The sequence below is a fragment of the Chelonia mydas genome, chromosome 4 (assembly GCF_015237465.2).
Source record: "Chelonia mydas isolate rCheMyd1 chromosome 4, rCheMyd1.pri.v2, whole genome shotgun sequence".
NCBI lineage: Eukaryota > Metazoa > Chordata > Testudines > Cheloniidae > Chelonia > Chelonia mydas.
This window is the reverse complement of record NC_057852.1, coordinates 134,758,709-134,781,186: the sequence shown is the minus strand read 5'-3', so window position 1 is coordinate 134,781,186 and position 22,478 is coordinate 134,758,709. Positions and strand designations below refer to the sequence as shown.

Genomic DNA, 22,478 nt, shown 5'->3' with positions numbered 1-22,478 from the left:
GGCTGGCTCACTACAAAAGCAATTTTCCCTCTCTTGGTATTGACATCTCCTCATCAATTATTGAGTGGACCACATCCACCCTCATTGAATTGGCCCTGTCAACACTGGTTCTACACTTGTAAGGTAACTCGCTTCTCTTCATGTGTCAGTATGTTTATGCCTGCATCTGTAATTTTCGCTCCATGCATCTGAAGAAATGGGTTTTTTTACCCACAAAAGCTTATTCCCAAATAAATCTGTTAGTCTTTAAGGTGTCACCGGACTCCTCGTTGTTTTTGTGGATACAGACTAATATGGCTACCCCTCTTATACTTGACAATCAAATGAAAGTGACAGGAGGCAGTTCCTCTTCTCCAGAAATTCGGTGTGATGCCGTAGGAGCAATACTAGCTGGCCTTCGGCATAAGATGCTGGAGCCAGTGATCAAATCGTACTCAACCATGTAACAGTACACGATCTGGAGGGCTGGGTGCCGGTGCCATTACCCATGAAACACTAGCAGAACGAAGATGCATTGATTGCAAGCATCCTTGTGCATTTTAGAATCTCTTCATTGAGGGTAAAATATTTTCATGAATATACAAATGTGTATTACTTAAAATACAGTGGTCCCACCTTTAAGTAATTTAATTAACAAATTTGACAAGACTCCTGAGTAGCACATAGGTTTCTGCTTTGGTTATTCCATGCTAAGCTTTCATTTGTTCATATATGTATAGCTATATGTAATACAGATTTTCTGCCTCTTTTCAATGGCAGTTGAGCATAAAGTTTTATAAATTGTTCCACAGAACAAGCAATGGGAATAAAATAGTCTGACCAAAGGATAAGATTTCCTCTTTTGATACTTGGAGTCCACTTAACCTTATTTTCTTTCTATAAGAGAGGCCTTCTAGCCTGACGCTGTCAGCTTCATTACGAAGAGAAGACCACTGCCACTCCAGGCTGTAAAATGTCTTTTAAGGACAGTATTTGAAAACATCAGGTTGAGTGTTTCTATCTTTTGTCCTTTTTTCATGTGCATCAATCCAATCAGCAGATAAGCGAATAAAAGTGCAGTATTCATGCCAGTGCTTCAACAGTGTTTTCCATCAGAACTCTACACGAGTCTGCTTTGATGAGTAACAATTTCCAGTACATTTCTAAGTGTGTCTTTTTTTTTTTTTCTAGTTCACCTCCTATCCGATACAATTCAGGGGGTCACAGCAACCGTCACAGGGGTTCAATATCAACAGTCCTGGCTCTGTATCATGTAAGTACATCAAACTATTGGGAACCCTTCCTGGGCTACTCAGAACCAGAAACATTTTTTCCTGTACAAAACAATATGTATTGCACTTTATAAATGAGAATTTACTCCCTTCTGCTCATGGACACATAATAATAATAATAATAATAATAATTACTTTGCACTACCTTCCATCCAAGGGTCTTCAATAGCTTTTTCAAACATTAATGAATTAAACTTCTTAGCACTGATATGCTATACTGTGAATGTTCCCCATTTTACAGATGGGGAAACGGAGACAGACAGTTTAAGTAATTAATGAAGGTTGCACAATATTTTTTACCTCTCTGTACGATATTAGACAAAATATTGCTGGAATACCGTGTCCAGTTCTGGTATGCACGTTTTTAAAAGGATATTGAGAAATTGGATGGGTTCATGGTCTGGAAAACATTTGTTAGAATGAGACACTTGAGCAGCTCAATCTGTTTATCATATCTAAGAGATGAGTAAGAGACAGTTTCATCATTGTCTACCCACTACCTACCCAGAAGAAGGAGATCTGACTCCAAAGCGCTCTTTAATCTGTCAGACAAAGGCATACGGAGACCAGCACCTGGAAGCTGAAGTGAGATACACGTATTTAACAATGAGGGAATTAAATATTGACACAGAATATCAGGGGATGTGGTCAACTCCATCACTTGGCATCTTTAATTTAGGACTCGGTGTTTCTGTGAAAGATATATTTTAGTTCAGCCACAAATTGTTGGGCTGGCTGAAATCACTGGGTGAAATTCTATGGTCTGTGTTATGCAGGAAATCATACCTAGATGACCACACTGGTCCTTTCTGGAATTAAAAAACGATTACTCTAGAAGTCACTGACTGATCTGGGAAACTTCATCCTCTGCATTACCACATGCTCATGTGTCTTTCAAACAAAGGTTTGGAAAAGGTGTAATAATGTCACTGGTAATTATATGTGCGTATCAAGAGGAGAATATGTATCCCTGATTAGTCTGATAGATTGCTGAAGAGTGCCTGAGAAAGTTGTCATGAGAAGTCTTCTGTTTCAAATTGAAGTGGCTATTGTGGTGGCATTGAGGATTTCCATTCCTCTGGTAATTTGTCCTCATCTCTGGACCCTGCCGCTACATCCATGCTATGATGTTTGTTCTTAGCTCCTAAATCTATCAGAGCTTTGCTTTGGTTGTGTGTGTTTGGTTGGAGTTTTTGCCTGTTGTATAAGAGAGAGAGTGTTACAGAGAATGATTCTTCAGAGATAATTAAATATATTGCATATTATACAGCTTTCCGGTGTTAATTTGTTGTATGAAATTAAGAGCAAGTTACTTGTAGCATTGTCCTATGCAAGTATATGCACTGTTGTTTACTGACCAGTCTACAAGTTGAACATGTATATAGAACCCCACATCTAGGCACGTGGGTATTTGATGCATAATTGTTTTACTCTAGTAAGTTGTTAAGTGCTACTGATTCAGTATGGTTGAAGCAGTGTTTCATCCAGGGAACACTGGGGGGTGGGTGTTGAATTGTGAGATTGTAATGTAATGCATTTTCAGCCTGTGTTACCACCTGTAGACTAGAATAGTGCTCATGGCCCCTCCAATCCCCCAGTACGAGTGTTTTGGATCACTAGGTCTACAGAAGTGCCACGGTGACTGAACACGTTGAGAAGACTAACGATATTTTTACTTACCTGTTGGGGAAAGGATTTACTGTCTTTAGGCAACTGAGCAAATAGAATTTTTCAAGGCTTACATTAACCACATCTTCGTGGAAGGGTTTTCTCCTTTGAGCCATAGTTTGGTGATGCATTTCCTTGTTGCTGGTGCCTTGGCAGGTTTTGGAGAGCAGATAGTTTATCATCACAGCTGAGGGATTTATATATATATGTGACCACAATGTTCGGATCTGTTGCAGAAGATGGGCTTGGTAACCTGCTTGCCAACATCCTTTTCAGCAGAGGGTAGAGCTTGATATAAATTCATTAGTAATTAACAATATGATTGATTTAGTTTAGAATTCTCTCCCTAGCAGTGTGCACAGTTTGCAGGATGTCTGTCGAGAAATCATCACTTTTGGCACCTCAAAATTCTGGTAAACCCTAAGAAAGTTCTTCTCTTCTTTACCTAGTTCTGTCACATGACACATCCACTCCCTAAGTTGAAGCTGTCTTTATTTGTTGAGTTACCTGCAGAAATAGGCACCTGTGTGCTGTATGGGGACCATACAAGTACCTAGACTGTAAACTCTCCACCTATTTGTACAGTGCCTAGCAGAATGAAGTCCATGTAAATGACTAGGGCTTCTAGGCCCTATGGTAATACAAATGATAAATCATCATCATACTGTCAAGACAGTAAATTAGATTATAAACTCTTTTGGGAGAGAGACCTTGTTTTTTATGTCTATAAAATGTCATGTACACTACAGGACTGCATAAATAATATAGTTCCTTTACTCCTATTGAGAGCTGCACAGAGAATGGTAATATGTCCTTTAGAAAGGTCTGTCTTTCTGAATGTTTGTGGTTCATTTCCAAACAGACCATGGTTTGCTGTATGTTTTCCCAGTTTCAAGTCTGAGGGTTGATATAGAGGCATCCGTGGTTTTAATGTGTTTGATCTATAAAGTGTCCATAAATGGCATTGATTTCAATGAGGAAGCTGGAAGAGCTATTCCTTCCCCCCTACCTCAATAGAAGTCCCATCGATATGTGTGGAACAGTATCTGATATCCAAACTAGGGATAATAAACAAATAAACAAACAAACTAGGGAAATGCAACCTAGAGGGAGCTACTATAAGGTGTTTGCATAACTGGTTGGAAAACCGTTCCCAGAGAGTAGTTATCCGTGGTTCACAGTCAACCAGTTCTGGGTTTGGTTCTGTTCGATATCTTCTTCGATGATTTAGATAATGGCATAGAGCAGCGGTTCTCAACCAGGGTCCGGGGCCCCTTAGGGGGTCGCGAGCAGGCTTCAGGGGGTCCGCCAAGCAGGACCACTGTTAGACTTGCTGGGGCCCTGGGCAGAAAGCCAAAGTCCTTCTGCATGGGGCTGAAGCCCAGGGCCCTGAGCCCCCGCCACCTGGGGCTGAAGCAGAAGCCTGAGCAACTTAGCTTCATGGTGCCCCCTGTAGCATGGGGCCATGGGCAATTGCTCTGCTTGCTACCCCCCAACACCAGCCCTGGCTTTTATATGCAGAAAACCAGTTGTTGTGGCACAGGCGGGCTGTGGAGTTTTTGTAGCATTTTGGGGGGGCCTCAAAGAAAAAGCCCAAGCATAGGAAGTACACTTATGAAGTTTGTGGACGGTACCAATCTGGGAGGAGTTGCTTTGGAGGATAGGATTATCGTTCAAAATGATCTGGACAAACTGAAGAAAATAGGATGAAATTCAATAAGGACAAATGCAAAGTACCGTAAAAACTCTTTTATCCAGTACTGCACCAACCGGCAAGCTCTATAAACCGGCATTGCTGATCTGCACTGAACGTCCAGTTTATAGTGTGGTTGGTGTGGGGCCAGCAGGGGGCTGAGACATAGGAGGGGCTGTCGGGCACGCTCTGGGAGGGAGTTTGGGTCCAGGAGCGGGCTTGGGGAGGGGTTTGGGGCACAGGAGGGGCTCAGGGTGCCGGATCGGGGGACGCTCATCTCCGGTGGCTCCCCATAAGCACCTCCCCATCCCTGCTGTTGCTAGTGGAGGTGCGGCCAGCTGGCTCTGCAGGCACGTTGCCGCCGTCCCCCATCCCTGAGCGCTGGCTCCACAGCTCCGAGCCCATTGGCCAGGAACTGCAGCCAGTGGGAGCTGCAGGGGGCGACGCCTGCAGACCAAGGCAGCAAGACACAAGAAGTAATTCTTCCGCTCTACTCTGCGCTGACTAGGCCTCAACTGGAGTATTGTGCCCAGTTCTGGGCACCGCATTTCAGGAAAGATGTGGACAAATTGGAGAAAGTCCAGAGAAGAGCAACAAAAATGATTAAAGGTCTAGAAAACATGACCTATGAGGGAAGACTGGGGGGAAAAGAGAAGGCTGAGAGGGGACGTAGTAACAGTTTTCAAGTACAGGTTGTTATAAGGAGGAGGGAGAAAAATTGTTCTCTTTAGTCTCTGAGGATAGGACAAGAAACAATGGGTTTAAATTGCAGCAAGCGCAGTTTAGGTTGGACATTAGGAAAAACTTCCTAGCTGTCAGGGTGGTTAAGCACTGGAATAAATTGACTAGGGAAGTTGTGGAATCTCTGTATAACCTGCTCTTTAAAATCTCCAGTGACGAACACCTGTCAGGGATGGTCTAGATAATACTTAGTCCTGCCTCAGTGAAAGGGACTAGACTAGATGATGTACTCTCGAGGTCCCTTCTAGTCCTATGATTCTATCTTCCAATCTACTAGCAGTTTTTATGTGGCCTGCCTGCTATTTGGTGAAGTCTGGGAGTGCTTGCGCCCAGTTTCGTGCTATCTGTAGACCTTGCTGGAGCCCTAGGCATAATTAAGTGTGAACCAAAGGCTGTGAACCCGAGTAGGCCTGGCCTTGGCAAAAATAATACACTAGGTATTGGCTACCCAAGTAAGCGCATTCCTGACCTGAGAAGATGGTACAGGAACACGTACCCAGAGTTCTCAAGTAACTATGTAAACACATCGTTAAGAGATGGTGCAGGAACACAAAGACCCCGCGGAAGATAAGAGTGGGATGATAGGACAATGGATAAGGATGTTTTGCTTGAACTAACAGGCACATGGATTGGGGTGGTAACTAACAACATCTGGAGTGTCATATGTAACTTGTTTGTATCAATGTAGGAGGGACATCTTTGTTCAGCCTAGGGGACAAGATCCCGGTGTACTGACTGAGCGGGTACCTTGTCACGGGCATACATGTGTGAGTGTACCTGAATCATAGAACATCAGGGTTGGAAGGGACCTCAGGAGGTCATCTAGTCCAACCCCCTGCTCAAAGCAGGACCAGTCCCCAACTAAATCATCTCAGCCAGGGCTTTGTCAAGCCTGACCTCAAAAATATCTAAGGAAGGAGATTCCACCACCTCACCTACGTAACCCTTTCCAGTGCTTCACCACCCTCCTAGTGAAAAAGTTTTTCCTAATATCTAACCTAAGCCTCCCCCACTGCAACGTGAGACCATTAATCCTCGTTCTGTCATCTGCTATCACTGAGAACAGTCTAGATCCATCCTCTTCGGAACCCCCTTTCAGATAGTTGAAAGCAGCTATCAAATCCCCCCCCTCATTCTTCTCTTCCGCAGACTGAACAATCCCAGTTCCCTCAGCCTCTCCTCATAAGTCATGTGTTCTAGTCCCCTAATCATTTTTGTTGCCCTCCGCTGGACGCTTTCCAATTTTTTCACATCCTTCTTGTAGTGTGGGGCCCAAAACTGGACACAGTACTCCAGATGAAGCCTCACCAATGTTGAATAGAGGGGAACAATCACATCCCTCGATCTGCTGGCAATGCCCCTACTTATACATCCCAAAATGCCATTGGCCTTTTTGATAACAAGGGCACACTGTTGACTCTCATCCAGCTTCTCGTCCACTGTAACCCCTAGGTCCTTTTCTGCAGAACTGCTGCCTAGCCATTTGGTCCCTAGTCTGTAGCGGTGCCTGGGATTCTTCCGTCCTAAGTGCAGGACTCTACACTTGTCCTTGTTGAACCTCATCAGATTTCTTTTGGCCCAATCCTCTAATTTGTCTGGGTCCCTCTGTATCCTATCCCTACCCTCCAGCATATCTACCTCTCCTCCCTGTTTAGTGTCATCTGCAAACTTGCTGAGAGTGCAATCCATGCCACCCTCCAGATTGTTAATGAAGATATTGAACAAAACCGGCCCCAGACCGACTCTTGGGGCACTCCACTTGATACCAGCTGCCAACTAGACGTGGAGCCATTGATCACCCGTTGAGCCCAATGATCTAGCCAGCTTTCTATCTACCTTATAGTCCATTCATCAAGCCCATACTTCTTTAACTTGCTGGCAAGAATACTGTGGGAGACTGTGTCAAAAGCTTTGCTAAAGTCAAGGAATAACATGTCCACCGCTTTCCCCTCATCCACAGAGCCAGTTATCTCATCATAGAAGGCAATTAGATTAGTCAGGCATGACTTTCCCTTGGTGAATCCATGCTGACTGTTACTGATCACTTTCCTCTCGTCTAAGTGCTTCAGAATTGATTCCTTGAGGACCTGCTCCATGATTTTTTCAGGGACTGAGGTGAGGCTGACTGGCCTGTAGTTCCCCGATCCTCCTTCTTCCCTTTTTTAAAGATGGGCACTACATTAGCCTTTTTCCAGTTGTCCGGGACTTCCCCCGATCGCCATGAGTTTTCAAAGATAATGGCCAATGGCTCTGCAATCACATCCGCCAACTCCTTTAGCACTCTCGGATGCAGCGCATCCGGCCCCATGGACTTGTGCTCGTCCAGCTTTTCTAAAGAGTCCTGAACCACTTCTTTCTCCACAGAGAAAGCTCCTCTGAGGCGCTAGTGCTGTGCTTTGTCGACAATAAACTTGGCCAAATGCCTTTGGCACTGAACCGAGCCAGTGGTTTTTCCTGTGAATAACATGGAGGTCTGCTGAATTAACCTGCTGCACTGTCTGCGAGTGCTGCTGATGTTGGAGCTCCAAGAGCAGCAACAACACTGCAGCACCCGCAACAACATTCCACCGCACTCCCAACGCTATCCTGTGGAAGCTTGTGTTGAATTGTATCCCCCCTCCTGTAAACGAGCGTCCGAAGATGAGTAAGCTTGTGAGGAGTGTCAGGAATAAGTACTCCTAAAGAGGGGCAGGAGTCATGGTAGGAGCTTCATCTGCGAATGAGTTGGGAAGGATAATAGAATCAGTGAAGAATCAATTATTCGACTGGGAAACTTCACCACAGAAGGTTTTCTGAGCTGAACGATTTGTCCTGTAGATTTTAGTTGCAATTCTGTTCTAGGACTGTCTCTTCCCGCCCCCACTCCCCCCGCCCCCGGGGCATAATAAATCAGCTAGCTGAAGGTGTATTGTTCAAGGCTTTCAAAAACAAATTCACTCCCAGGCTGTGGACAATCATGGAAAATTTTAGCCCAAGAAACCAACTTGTCAGAAAGCTGTGAGCAACTGAAAACTGAGTTTTATAGTGAAAGGATACAGTCCCTATATAGGTTTCAGAGTAACAGCCATGTTAGTCTGTATTTGCAAAAATAAACAAGGAGTCCGGTGACACCTTAAAGACTAACCAATTTATTTGGGCATAAGCTTTTATGGGTAAAAACCCCACTTCTTCAGATGCATGGAGTGAAAATTACAGATGCAGGCATTATTATACTGACCCTATATAAGCTTTACTATAGTAGGTGTCATCAAGCATCCACTACAGTCACTTATGACATGCCTATTTGGACATGTTCACAGAGCAAGTCACTTCATAACAAAGCACTGATCAAAGGGGAAATTATGGTACAAATGTTCTGATTAATTAAATACAAATGGTTTTATGGCATAAATTCATGCTTTCTCTTCCACAGAAGGGAACCCTAAGAGTTGAATAATAGCGTGTGTGAGTAATACTTATTTCCGTGGCAATCAGGATTTGAAAAAATAAGCTTATAACCCAAAGGTGTATCGTGCTATTATCTGCAATTTTCCTTATTTCCGTCTCCTTTTGTGACTTTAATTAAAAGAGAGGGAGGAACATTATGAGGGAAAGAAGTGGATGAGTTGTGCCCTATAATTATAGCTATTATTTTACTGTATTTTTGCTGTAGCTAGTGTAGAAAAGCTTTTAATAGAGCTATATTTTTAGAGCATGTGCCTTGCCTGAAGAAAAATTACAACTCACTTAATTTGAGTGGAGGATTTGTCAGGGAGAATAATCTGTTTTTACTGTAAAATTAATCGGAAAATAACCTAATATCTTTTGCCATTATTCTTCTGCAGCGTGTCATTCCTCATCCTGACCCTCAGCTATCCCTTAAACTGATGCTGCTGTCTTTCTGTTTTCCAGAGCTTCATTTTATTTCTCATTTCTACTGCTGGAGTGAGAGTAAGACTGAAAGAGGCAGGCATTGTGTATAGTGGTACAAGTTTATGTTAATTGTTTAAAACCTCTAAAGCAAATGAAAGGATGGTGATTGGAGTAAGAATGTAAAAGCTTAACTAAGGGAAACATTCAAGATCTAATGTAAATCCTCCAAAGTAAGAAAAGTGAAGTTTGACTGAACCCTTTTCTTGCTGTGCTCTGGTACAAAATGTTGCAATTGAAAAATATTTTTAGATAACCTTTTAAATTCAGATCTGCAAAAATTGACTGTGCAAAATGTGTCCTCTCCTGCTAGGAATTTGGTCTACCTCAGCTGTTTGTTCTGGACTCTGGGGTGTATGTCTTCTCTGTGCCTCTCCTCACCCTCAAATTCTAAGAGTGAGGAAAATCAAACAAGCTAAAGCGAAAGTTATTCTGATTGCCCAGACCTGATCAAAAGAACAGCAGTTCTCAGATCTACTGCAACTATCTGTCTCTGCCCACAATTCCAGATCTATTGACCCAGCAGAGGTGTCGGAGTTGCCATCTGGACCCAGACTCTCTCCACTTGGCAGCATGGGCCATAGGACTTTGAGAGATTTTGAACTGTCCTGTTCAGACAAGGTACAGGAGATTCTATTGAACTCTAGGAAGTATTCAACTTGCCTGTGTTATGATCATAAGTGGAAAAGGTTCTCTTTGTGAATAATCAACAATAATATTAAACCCAGCTTCAGCTCCTGCTCAGTCCATACCAGAGTACAAAAGTAATTTGAAATCTCCATATTGTTAGTAAAAGTACATCTCGCCGCCTTCTCTTGTTCTTTGCTGCTTAGCCCAGCGAAAGACTCTGTTTGGCCACAATCTGAAAAAAGATTTTTGAAGGGGTTAATGAACATCTACTCTCTGGTTAGAGAGCCCACACCTATGCGGGATCTTGGTCTCGTACTCAATTCAGCTCGTGAAACTTCCCTTCGAACTCATGAAAGAATATTCCCTTCTTCATCTGTCAATTAAAACAGCCTTTATTATAGCAATTGCATCCACAGAAAAAGAGAGAGCTTCAGGATCTCATGGTGAGACCCTCTTTTTTACAGTTGTTCGCAGAGATAAAGTTATCGTTTGTTTGCATCCAAAATTTCTCCCCAGAGCGTTAACAGAATTACGTCCTAACCAAACTTGCCAGTAGCTTTTCCATAGGTCTCACTCTCACTCACTCACAGAGAAAACTAAGCTACCTACCCTGGCTGCTAATCGAGCTGTAGATTTCTATTTTAATGGGTCTATGAAATACAGGAGATGCTCTGTGTGACACAACATGGTGGCGTTGGTTTGAGTACTAGTTTTAATGTGGGTACAGCCTCTCTGATGTACCAAGTCATAGGCAGGTCTGGACTGGCTCTTTGCCCCATGTGACACAGAGGGTCACTGGTTGTTCACTATTCTGTGTCAGCAACTCTAGTCAAGCCTGACACACTCACTGCACCTTGACCTAGACAAAGGAATGGTTCTGCCTGCTTGAATGGGTCTCCAGTGTAAACTGAGCAAGGGGAGATAGTGAAGGTATATTTACATAAAAGGTAAACAAAGCCATCCAACTAGTGAGTGGGGGAGATAACCACAAACTGTCACCACAGGAGGAGGAGACTGCAAAAATTAACCTGGCTCCAAGCAAGCTGAGCCCCCAGGAGGGCTTCCTGACTTCGAAAACAAAGATAAAACTTCAAGGATATGAGCAGAGAGGAAAAGCCATTTTTGGCATTCCTCACTTGAGGAGTCAAAGAAACGAAGCACTTTGAGCTCTGTATGCTGGGTCCTGGCTAAAAGACAGGCCAGCCAGGCTGGACGAATGACGGCGGTGAGAAAAGTTCTTTGAACAAAAGACTCTAGTTTGTCGTGTTTTAGCTTTAGAAGCATATTTTTACCACTTCTTGTTTGGGACCATTTCGTCCTTATTCCCTATACTTAGTATCACTTAAATTATATCCTTTTGCTAATAAACTTTTTACTTTGACCATAAACCAACTCAGGGCTTTGATTGAAGTGGTGGGGTTTGTCAACCCCCCTCCCCTTAAGTGAATTAGCTGCTTATTACCATCTCTTTAAAGGAGCAGCAAACTTGATAGGGTTTTGTGGTGCTACAGTAAGAAGGGTGGTTTGGAGGGAGAATGAGGGGCTGGAAGGGTTGTCGAGGTCCCCCTGTAAAGAGTAACTGGGTGGTGGAAGCCAGGGGGAGATCTGTGTGCTATAGAAGCTGGCTCTTGGTATCAGAGCCCCGAACCAAAGCTGCACAGCACACAACACTTAGAGCGAGTGGTGATACAACCCCTCACTGGTCTAGGTTGAACCCCAAAGTGTGTCACCAGTATCCATGCATGTCTGGAACAGTTTAAAAGAATTCTGTACCTATTGCACTTTGTCTGGCAATCTGAAACGGTGCATGCCCTTTTGAACATCAAAGTGAACAGGAAAGCAAGATACTTTACAGAGAGTCCCTGAAGTATGTTTCTTTTCCAGTTCAGATGACTTAAGATGCTGTTCTTCAGAACAGGAGCTACCAGAGGTCAGTCAGCTAAACTGTAGTCTGCCTCAGTCAAGGGTGGAGTAAGTCTTGTTAATTCACTCACTAACCTATTTGGCCTATTTAGCTGGGATTTTTTCATGGTCTGTGTGTATAAAAATATCCTCACTGCATTTTCCACTTTTATGCATCTGATGAAGTGAGCTGTAGCTCACGAAAGCTTATGCTCAAATAACTTTGTTAGTCTCTAAGGTGCCACAAGTACTCCTTTTCTTTTTGCGAATACAGACTAACACGGCTGCTACTCTGAAACCAATCACTTGATGATTACCTATTCTTTTCATTCCCTCTGGGACACTGGGCATTGGCTACAATTGGAATGGCCAGTATGGCTGCTCTTATATTCCTTGAGTTTACTACTTACAGAAATCCACTGCACGGTTTCTCTGCCACTTGTTGCTTGTTTGAAGTAGGCAATGGCTTGTGTTACCTTCTAGTTTTTGTTAGAACAGAAGTCTGCAGTCAGTCTTCCTAGGTGCTGTCTCTGAGAATTCATGGAGAGAGTGGCCTGTTAGATACCAGACACAGAAACCAGAGTAAATAAGAGATTGTTCTCAAAATCTGGTTGAGTGAGTTTGTTCTTGCTTCACTCTTGCATCTGGCAGTGTTCTCATAGGAGATGATTTGCTGGGGACTTAAGGCTGCAGGAGAGGCAGTCCCCAGCTGACAGATCCTGACTGATGTGATACAGTCTCGTACTTCCATGCAAGTAGAAATCTGCATTCTGAGTGTTTTCATCCATGAGCTTGAGACTTCTGAGCCAGAATGGATAACTTTTGGGACTGTGGTCATTGACAGCACCCTTCTGTCAAAAAGCCCTTCCAAAGATAGTCACCGGAATGAAAATAAAGGGGCTGATCTGGGTAAGACCTGTTTTATAATGTACTATATAGTTCTAAACCAGATCTCATCCCTGAAATACAAGTGTCTAAATGTTTTTTCTGTCCCATAGGAGCCAGTTGATTTTGATAGTGAATTCAAAATAGTGTAGTGGACCTTATCCCAAAACCAGGAATTAATCTAATCCCCAGCTTTCATGAATCACTTGGCTTGTAAAAGGTGCCCTGCTTTAATGGGAGCTTTGGGAGGCATTGGGTCTCCTCTACATAGTATCCCCTCTATGTCCAGCCATCTAGCTCCTCCACGCCCCTGAGGTTAAGGGATAGATCATGCTCTGTACCTGTGTAGGTTCACATACTAATGCTTGCTTACCTCCTAGGACTGTGATGAGGCTTAATTATCCAATGCTTAAGAAAGAATGTGCCATATAAGGTGTCAGTATGCAGTAGCAAGCAACAGCCTGCAGGTCTCTCCTTGCATCTCTGTCCTTGATGTTCTTCCTGGGATGATTCTTGAATAACTCCTGTATTTTTATACGGGTTACTTAAATGGAATTCTTCATAGTATTTTTATTAACTTGAAGCAATGCTGGCACCAAGCTATTCCTTTCTTGCCAAGATACAGCTCCTGTTTTTAAAAGGGCTGAGTTTGGAAAAGGCGGCCCATGAGGAGGCAAATGTCAAGAGCCATTTCCTTTGATTGCATTTATAAGGCACATGAGGGATTTGTTTTGAAATTGTTCAGTTGATTTGATAAAGCTCTCGTGACTGACGAAGCAAAGGAATAATCTCTCAACAAGATGGGAGTGTAGCTTGATATTTCATGAAGTTTCTTGTGTGCTGCAAATTTGCTTATTCTAATATATTAATTATGTCATCATAATGGTCCCTCTGAAGGAGCTAACTAACTCACTCAAATTCCCAGGTAACATTTTAAAACACGATGCATGAGGCTATTTTGGATGCTGAGCAAAACTGCTGTACAAACAATAACTTTTAAGAGTAGTAAATAATTTTTCAGTTTTAATGTCTGTAATTAATCATAGCATGGGACACTGATGCGTGTCTGTTTCATCACTGAACATAGGTAGGAATATGGATTGGATTTTGCACATTTTAAAAAGTAATTGTTAGTCTGGACTCCAAAGAATTTCTCTGTTATGGTCTTAAAGTTACTATGAAAAATCCCTGTCATTGCTATTTTAGATTTTAAAATAGCACATTTTCAAATCTGAGATATTTAAAATACAGTAATTGGTGCAAAACTATGCCTCATAATAACACAATGCATCACTTTTAATAATGAAATGTACTCTTCTGCCATGTTTGTTCCTTGACAGCTATCTATTTTTCTGTAAAAAGAAAGGTCCCTTTAGAGGAATGATTACAGGACTCTATTCTATTAATAAAACACTGTGTATACAAGTGCCTTTGTTCCCATACTTACAACAGTAAGCTTTCAAAAGTTCTTAAACACCTATCTTTTCTGTATAAAAAATCTGCAGCCACCATAATCAGCCTTGCTTGTGTAGTGCTAGTTATTTCTTTGCGCACAGGGATGTTGTGGAACCTTTCTCCACCTTCAATTTACTTTTCCATTCAAGCTGTCAAGCCAAAACCTTTTTGACCAATAATTTAACTCTCCAAAGATGAATTATTGGTGATTGAGGAGATGGTCCAATTTCTACTGTGGCCAGTTCTTCCTTGCATTCTGTTCTGTAACCATTCTTTTGATTGTGACTGGTAAGGATGCGACCTACTTTCACCTGGATAGCCCACCAGGAGAGGTTCAAGACTATATCAAGAAGCAAGTTTGTGGGACTGGGTATTCTAGTACCTTACCAGATATTCCTCTTGGCAGGGTGTCAATAAAAGCCCAAATGGACCATCCAAGTTGTCAAGACTGCATCCCTCACAAGTGGTTCTGGTCTTAGAAGGTTTAAGACTTGATATATCACACTTGGGGCATTGTTTTCTTAGATGTACCTGCAATGCAAAAGAACCAAAATGATGATGTGCTACTCTAGGACGGAAAAGGCTAGCTGACTAGCTCTAATGAGCAATCGTGGTTCCGTTTTTCTTACTGGTGAAAGTAATTAATTTCCTTTCTTGCCCTGATGAGATTGTTTGTTTGTTCTTTCTAATGAGTGTGCATATCTTAAACATTAATAATTTGTGTGAGACATGTCTGTTATTGCTTAGATAAGATCTTTGGCTTAGGTCAGGTCTTCAGCTGGTGTGAATCTGTGGGTCTTCGCTGATGTCAGTGGAGTTATGCCAGTTCACGCCACCTGAGGACCTAGCCTCTTGTCTTGAACGCTGCTTTAAATGTAACTTTTAAAAAAAGAAATATACTGGCCAGTCATGCAGAAATAAGCCCTGTAATTTTAAAGAGCCTTTTATGAATACTGTGTTAGAGACTATGGTATTATGGCATTTTCATAAATAAGACCTGGTATTTAAACACAGTTAATCATTTCATCTAGATCATTTGGTCATGACTGCATTTCAGCCCAATCTTTTATTTTAGAGGGCTTTCACGATTTAGAAATTGTAAAGTGTCAGTTTAATGTGAGATTTTCTTTTTGGTTCATATCATCTCCTTGCTTTTATTCCATCTTTTTCCATCAACCACTTCAGCTCTTTCATCAGTTCACTGGCTTGTTGGCCCTGTGTCCACAATGGTGTCCTGGCAGGAAGAAACTTCTATGTTACTGAATAAATTTGTTAGTCTCTAAGGTGCCACAAGTACTCCTTTTCTTTGTTACTGAAGGTTTTTTTGGAAAGAGAATCTAACCAGTATCAACTGTTAATCCCAATGCCTGGCTCAATAGGCATGACCTCTTCTTCTGACCATATTACATCCATACAATGATCACCATTTAGACAAAGTCAGCAGTTACTCCACCCCAGTATAGACCATAATTGTTCCCTATTCTAAGTCTACCATAACATGTTTACTCTTGATATATGTTGACTTTTTGATGGTGACCACTGAAATTTTGTGTGTACATCAAACTTGTAAGCTTCAGATTGAAAAGTGAAAGCTGCAAGTATATTATATGAGGAAGAAGTTGAATGTAAGTATTTTGCCTGCAGTCAATGCCTACAATAATTTATTCAGCTAATGATGGTTAGGTTGAGTGGTAGTAGAAGATTGCTGTGTGTGTGTTTTGTCTGAAGTACATTAAAACTTCCAAAAGACTTGGAGCCATCAAGCTCTGCATGTTGTTGTCCGAGTAGCTGCACGATCTTACTATTGTTAATCGTCTTCCTTCCACATATAGCCTCCTGTAGATTGGAATGCACAAACGTAGTATCCTGTTTCAAATTAGATTGAAAAGCATATGGGTGCACCCTGCACCTGCGTAGAGCCCCAGGCATGCCTTAATGTAAGATCAGGGCATTGTAATGTAGGCAACTAGAAACAGAGATTGTGTCTCCTTAGGAGTTTGTTCAGCACTTTACACAATTTGACCGTGATCCTGATTGAGTGCTTTGGCCACTGCCAGAATACAAATAAGAACTTTCAGAACTCCAGGCAAATCTTCCTTTTTAAAGAGCTGAATTAATCACTGAGCTCAAAGGCTAAGGAATGAAAGTGTTGACTCAGTGAGCAAACGGAGCAGAATAAAAGAGGGTAGATTTTGCTAACAGTGCATTAACTGTTCACCTCTCCGTTCATGCATGAGATTTTACCAATTAATATGGGTGAAAGTAAGATGATCTAAGATGTTGGACAACTTGACAGATATCCTATGTGCTTACCCCAGTTATTTTACTGAATTGAAACCCATAATTGACAACAGAAGATGATTTGGGTACATTCAGGCTCACCCACCTCAGTGACTCTAGATTAAGATTGATTTCAGTTTGCTGCAAATTGTTGAATTCAGTTTTAACTCTGTTTTCATTTGATCCCTGTTTGGAAAGGTTTAAAGTAGATTGCTGTCAAATATGTCCTTTAGTACGTGTAACCTTCAAATAATTGTCACTCAGGAAAAGACTGCATATGAACAGATTAAACAGCGTATGGATGCATCCCGAGGGGATGTGTGAATTTTCTGTTTTGAGTCTGATTCACGTAAAAAGGGGAATAAAGGGAATATAACTAATACAGTATACATTTGTGAAATCCTGCACCCTTCCATATATTCTGTATTGTGCAAATAATAAAAGGAATGTAACCATTCCTTGCATCAAAATAAGCATGTCTAACAATAGCCTGTCAGGTTGTTAGCTTGCATAAATCAAGTAACTTAATTGTCAGTGTCCATCAAAAACCTATTCACTAGTAAAATGTCACTTACAAGCTAACTATTCAGACCTGTATGGAAGAATTATTAATTCAGCTCTGGTCTGCACATCCCCTTCTCTCCAAGTTGTTGAGGGGCTGCTGTTGGCATGTCATTTAAGTTGCTAATTAAGGTGATAAACTATGTTAAGAGAAAGGAAAAGAGAGACTGGACCAAAGTACTGAAGCCCTGTCCACATCCTTTAATTGATAATCGTTAATTTGGCAAATATTCACCTGAAATAAGCAATGGTAATAACAGTAACATAATCTTCCTTATATTTATTACATTAAAAATACCGTAACCTCTCATGTTGCAAAATCAAGCCCTGCAATTAAGATGGAGTATCACTGTTGTGTGCCAGTCACACCAATAGTGAAATTCTCGTGCATTATCTGCCACTCTGTTTCTAAAGAGCTGTAAAGTGTATCGACAGAATAATTAGCAGTGGTTTTATTGGTAGTGTGAGGGTGTTATCCCATGTCTGCCATAGACTTGGTGTGTGATGTTGGACAAGTCCCCTTGCTTTGCCTCAGTTTCTCCACTGATAAAATGGTGAGAATTATGGCTACCCACCTTGCCAGCATGTTGTGGTAGTTGAAGTAAACAGCAAAGAGAAACTACTGCTCTTTTGTGATGCCCAAAAATGGCTTCCAGTTTTAATAAAAATGTTTTGTTTTTGACATTAGAAATGTCAAGTTCTGGCTTCTCTTTATTGGAAGTCTTGGCAATCTTTGAAAGATCTAAATGACTGCTTAATTCTTCAACAAACCTTCCTCTCTCTAATGGACCTGGGAGACTTCCAACTCAAGTCTCATCAGTGAGCTATGATGTAACTCATTTTGGTCCTCCGAAGGCTGTCTGACTTGTCCAGCGAAAAGAGGGTGGTTAGGGCCTGATATTTGTAATGTATTTAAAAATAATCAAAACCAACCAAGCAGGGAGCGAAAAACCTGTTGAAAACGAAAACAAATATTGAGGCATTCCTTAAAGGAGGAATAAGAGAGAGAAGCAATTTATTTATTGGCCTCTACCCTTAAATTGTTTGCAACAGCACTTTGAGACCTCTGGATGAATGGATCTATGGAAGTGCAAAGTACTATCTGTTCATTATTCTTTTTAAAAAAATAAAGGGAGCCCTCTAGTTAGAACTCCGTGCAATACTGCAAATTTAGGGTAAGTTTCATTATTGATTTATTGGCTATTATACAGCTGCTGGGACAAGATGAAGCCAAGTAAGGCCCCAACTCTGCCAGCTATCCCATGAACAGGGCCCTGATGTCACAGAGTGCCTTTCCCACTGAGCAGCTCATAGGATCGAGGCCTAGAAAGGAAGGAAAATCACGACCATTAAAATGCCATTTTTGTCTTTTTTACAATCAATGTTTAAGCCACCTGTTTTCACCCATGCATATTGTATCAGAGCTAGAACAGGAATATTTAAAACTTTCATTCGGCAGAAGGGAGAGTGTGTCTCTTGTATTGTCTAACCTAAGCCAAACACTTCCATCTCTCTTGACAGTTGCACTATAAAGTCTCTTCAGCGACGTCATGTTTGCATCAGCCGACTGGAGCGGCCTCAGAACTGGGGGGAGAACTCCTGTGAAGTGAGATTCGTCATTTTGGTTCTCGCACCTCCTAAAATGGTGAGTGTTTCTCCATCATTTGCTCCTGATGCCTCAGAATGCTTTTCTGATCGTTCTCTTGTGGAGCTCTACCGGGGTGCATGACCACGCATTTTCTAGATGCAGCAGGAAGAGAGCAGGACTGAGGTCACCACAGTGGTTGTCTGCCAACATCTCCTTCTGACTCAGCAGTGAGCACAAGGTATAAAATTATGACAAATGACTTTCCTGTTCCCCAGGCTCCTTCAGTCTCATTATAGAGCAGAATGGCTTCCTATCTAGCATGGGAGCTGGAGCCTGGCATAGTCTGTAAGTCTGACTGTGACTAATCTGGTATCAGAGCTCTTGCCCCAATGTGTAGCCTATACCAATAGGCTGTTTGCTAGGAAAAGCTTGGGTATAAGTTAAGGTGGTAATGTAATGAGCCTGCAAGGCCTGTAAGACAATAGTTTAGCTAAACAAGGCTTAAGGCGCATAAGCAGCTAATCAAAAGTAACCCTAGATCGGTGATACTCAGACCTCAGGAGCCAAATTAGCCATCAGCATTACCCAAAAGAGCCACAGTCATGTGAATTCAGTGTTTCATTTACTATAGTACTATAGATTCATACAGTAACTCCTCACATAAAGTCGTCCCGGTTAATGTTGTTCCATTGCTGATCAATTAGGGAACATGCTCATTTAAAGTTGTGCAATGCTCCACTCTTACGTTGTTTGGCTGCCTGCTTTCTCCACAGCTGGCAGCCTCCCTATTCCCTTCCCCCCCATCCCCACAGTGCCTCCTGCCCCCCAACAGACCCCGCGGATCAGCGCCTTCCCCCTCCTCCCTCCTGCCCACGGCAATCAGCTGGCTTGCGGCGTTTAGGAGGAAGGGGGGAGGAGCGAGGACTCGGCGCTCAGGCTCCCCCTCCTTCCCCTGCCTCCTGAACAACGCAAACCAGCAGATTTCCCCGGGCAGGAGGCAGGGGAGGGAGGGGGAGCCTGCATGCCAAGTGCTCGCTCCTTCCTCCTGCCCCGCAAGCCAGCTGATTGCTCCGGGCAGGAGGGGTTGGGAGAGCGAGGACTGGATCTGCCTACCCTCTCCCTACCTCCCCTGCCTCCTGCCCAGGGCAATCAGTTGGCTTGCAGCGTTCAGAAGGGAGTGGGGAGGAGCGAGGACGCACTGTGTGAAGTAGAGGAGGAGGAGGTTGGGGGGGAGAAGAGGCGGGTGAAGGGTGGGGGCTTGGGGGAAGAGGTGGACTGGATGGGCTGAGGGTTGAGCCCCCCGCCCCCGGCAAAGTCAGTGCCTGTGCTTGCAAGAACAGCAAGAGGAGCAGCCGGACAATCCATCCTCTTCCACTCTCTGACTCCACCACCTCAACCAAGCTTCATACTCAGCAGTGATGACTGTAGTATTAAATTGCTTGTTTAAAACTTATACCGGTATTAAATTGCTTGTTTATAATTATTTAAAATGTATATAATGCTTTTTTGTCTGACAAATTTTTCTTCCCCTGGAACCTAACCTCCCCCCCCCCCCCCATTTACATTAATTCTTATGGGGAAATGGACTTAGCATAACATCGTTTCACTTAAAGTCGCATTTTTCAGGAACAGAACTACAATGTTAAGTGAGGAGTTACTGTATTTAAACAGCATGACAGGAAATCTGTATTATTCTCACAGCAAATAAGTTAATAACTTAATGCAAGTTAATAACTGGTCAATTACATAGTAAAAGCATCCTGATTGGTTAATACCTTAGACTGGTTAATAATTAAATCACACAGCGTTTTAATATCATGAGCTGCAGAGAGCGACAGGAGCCACATTAAAGAGCCCCTTGCAGCTCTCGCGCCTTGGTATCGCTGCCCTAGATCACAGCATGGGATGCTGTAATGACTAAACTGCAGACAGGTAACCACAAGATGCTAGTTTATACCATCTTGGGCTGTTTTAAGGTGGTAACCTCAGCTGATGTCTGACCACCAGTGTGTCATGGTAACTAATTGACGTGCATGCTAATAAGCATGAGGTAAAAGCTCTCTTAACCTATGGGAGAAGGGCACGCCAAGCTTAGGAGGGTGAGGAAATACAAATAAGGGAAAGGGGATGAAACCCCTACTGAACATGCTTTAGGCATGGTGTGTCTGTGTAATACATTACAGAAGTGGTATCGAGGTATGTGTGCCTTGGGAGACGGCAGGACCATGAGCGATGGTGATGAGGAAGGTGGTGATAATGAGGGAGTTAATGACTAACGCTTCAGGTTGTTCTGCAAGGGGTAGCCTGAGTGTATGGGTGCGCAGACGCTCAGTCTGTATGAGCTCTCTCTACCTGGTTGGGTTGGAGAGTGTGTAACTTTGCTAACCGTGTTAATAAGCCTATTGCAGATACAGAAGGTTTTTCCTAAGTCTGAGTGTTGCAACTGTGCATGTGGGGGTTCCCAACTGAATGGTAATTTTAACAATGCTGGTCCTAGTCTTGGGACAAAGACCTACCAAACCTCAGTCTGTTAATTGGGAATTCTTAGGTAATCAGTATAATTAATATGCAATCAATAGATCGGGCAACAAATTCACTGTCATACGGGAGATCTGAACTCAAGTTCTACTTGAGGATCCCAATTGTTGGGCCTGCGGGGATGAGGTTCTGAAGTGATGCACTTGTGGGGGCATGAACCAACTTGGGCACTGCGCTACCTCCTGCTCGTTAAACTGTAAAATTCTGCAGCTTTCTCCCACTTCAAGCTGTTTAGCCCCACTCTAGCCAAACTAAGTCTGCCCGCAGTCTAGAGGTGGCCTTTCGAAGAAGGGAGGATTGTTCAATACTTAACGCGCTGGTCTGGGACTTGGGAGACCTAGGTTCAAATCCCTGCTCCACTGCAGATTGCCTGACCTTGGGCAAGTCACGTAGGTCCAGGTTTTAAAAGGTGTTGCTGAGCTCAGCAGGACAATTCCTAACTGATTTGGAAGCCTGAGACTCTCTTTCAAAAGGATTTAGGCACTTAGGAGGCAAAATCCCCATTTGAAAATGAGAGTTGGGTCCCTAAGTCAGTTAGGTGCTGAAATGCTAGGCTTGGCGATGCCAAAATATCTTTAAAAATCTGGGCCTTAATATCTTTGCTTCAGCTCCCCTTCTGTAAAAGTGGGGATAATAGTGTTTCCCTGTTTCCCAGGGGTGTGTGAGGGAAAAATACGTTAAACATTGTGGGGCTCTCAGCTGAGGGTCATCGAAAGAGAAGTGATTTTTTTGGGAGCATTTATGTCCAGACTGGTTCAGTGGTTTCCGACTTAATTTTTTCCATTGTTTATATAAAAGTGCTTTTGGCACCAATCACACTGATGCCTGAAAACTGTACGGACTAAAAACAGACATACAGATGTCGCCTGTGGAATGCCGCAAACAAACTGAGCCCACTCAGCTGTATTGGTTTAGTTTTTCAATGTATACAAACTGTATTCGTATAGAGTCAGCAACATGCTAAGGGAAACCCAGCTGCTGCAGGGAGCAGTGTCAGTGACTCAGTAGGGGGCACTCTTCCCTCAGAGTCGGTACTGACCTCACTACCCCCTGGCTGTGGAGCAGAGAGTGATGCTGGTGGCTAGCGGGTGCTGGGCACTCTGCGACAGGTGTGAAGATGACTCCCAAGTTGCACACGGTACAAGTGGACAGCATACAAGTAAAGGAAGGGGAATGGGAAGTAGTAGCAGTGTGACTGGTAAAGAAAAAACATGGTTTATGGTCGTCCATGATTTTTTGTTTTGTTTTTTAAATGAATTGATCTACCAAGCCCGAAGTACATGCTGCATACAGTAGTTAAAATAATAAACTCATTGACAATATCCAATTAAATCACCTTGAGAAATTGTCTGGGAAA

General features: G+C 42.8%; 1 protein-coding gene across 13 annotated transcripts in view; it reads left to right on the top strand.

Annotated features, from left to right (window-relative positions):
• The window catches only part of SLC4A11 (solute carrier family 4 member 11), a 232,644-nt gene that overhangs the window by 144,040 nt on the left and 66,126 nt on the right, over positions 1-22,478 (top strand). For all 13 annotated transcript variants that reach the window (XM_043544918.1, XM_043544916.1, XM_043544917.1 and 10 more), the window contains 2 exons: positions 1,171-1,252; positions 18,517-18,640. In XM_043544918.1, the coding sequence (XP_043400853.1) occupies positions 1,171-1,252; positions 18,517-18,640 (206 nt within the window). The remainder of the gene's footprint in view (positions 1-1,170; positions 1,253-18,516; positions 18,641-22,478) is intronic.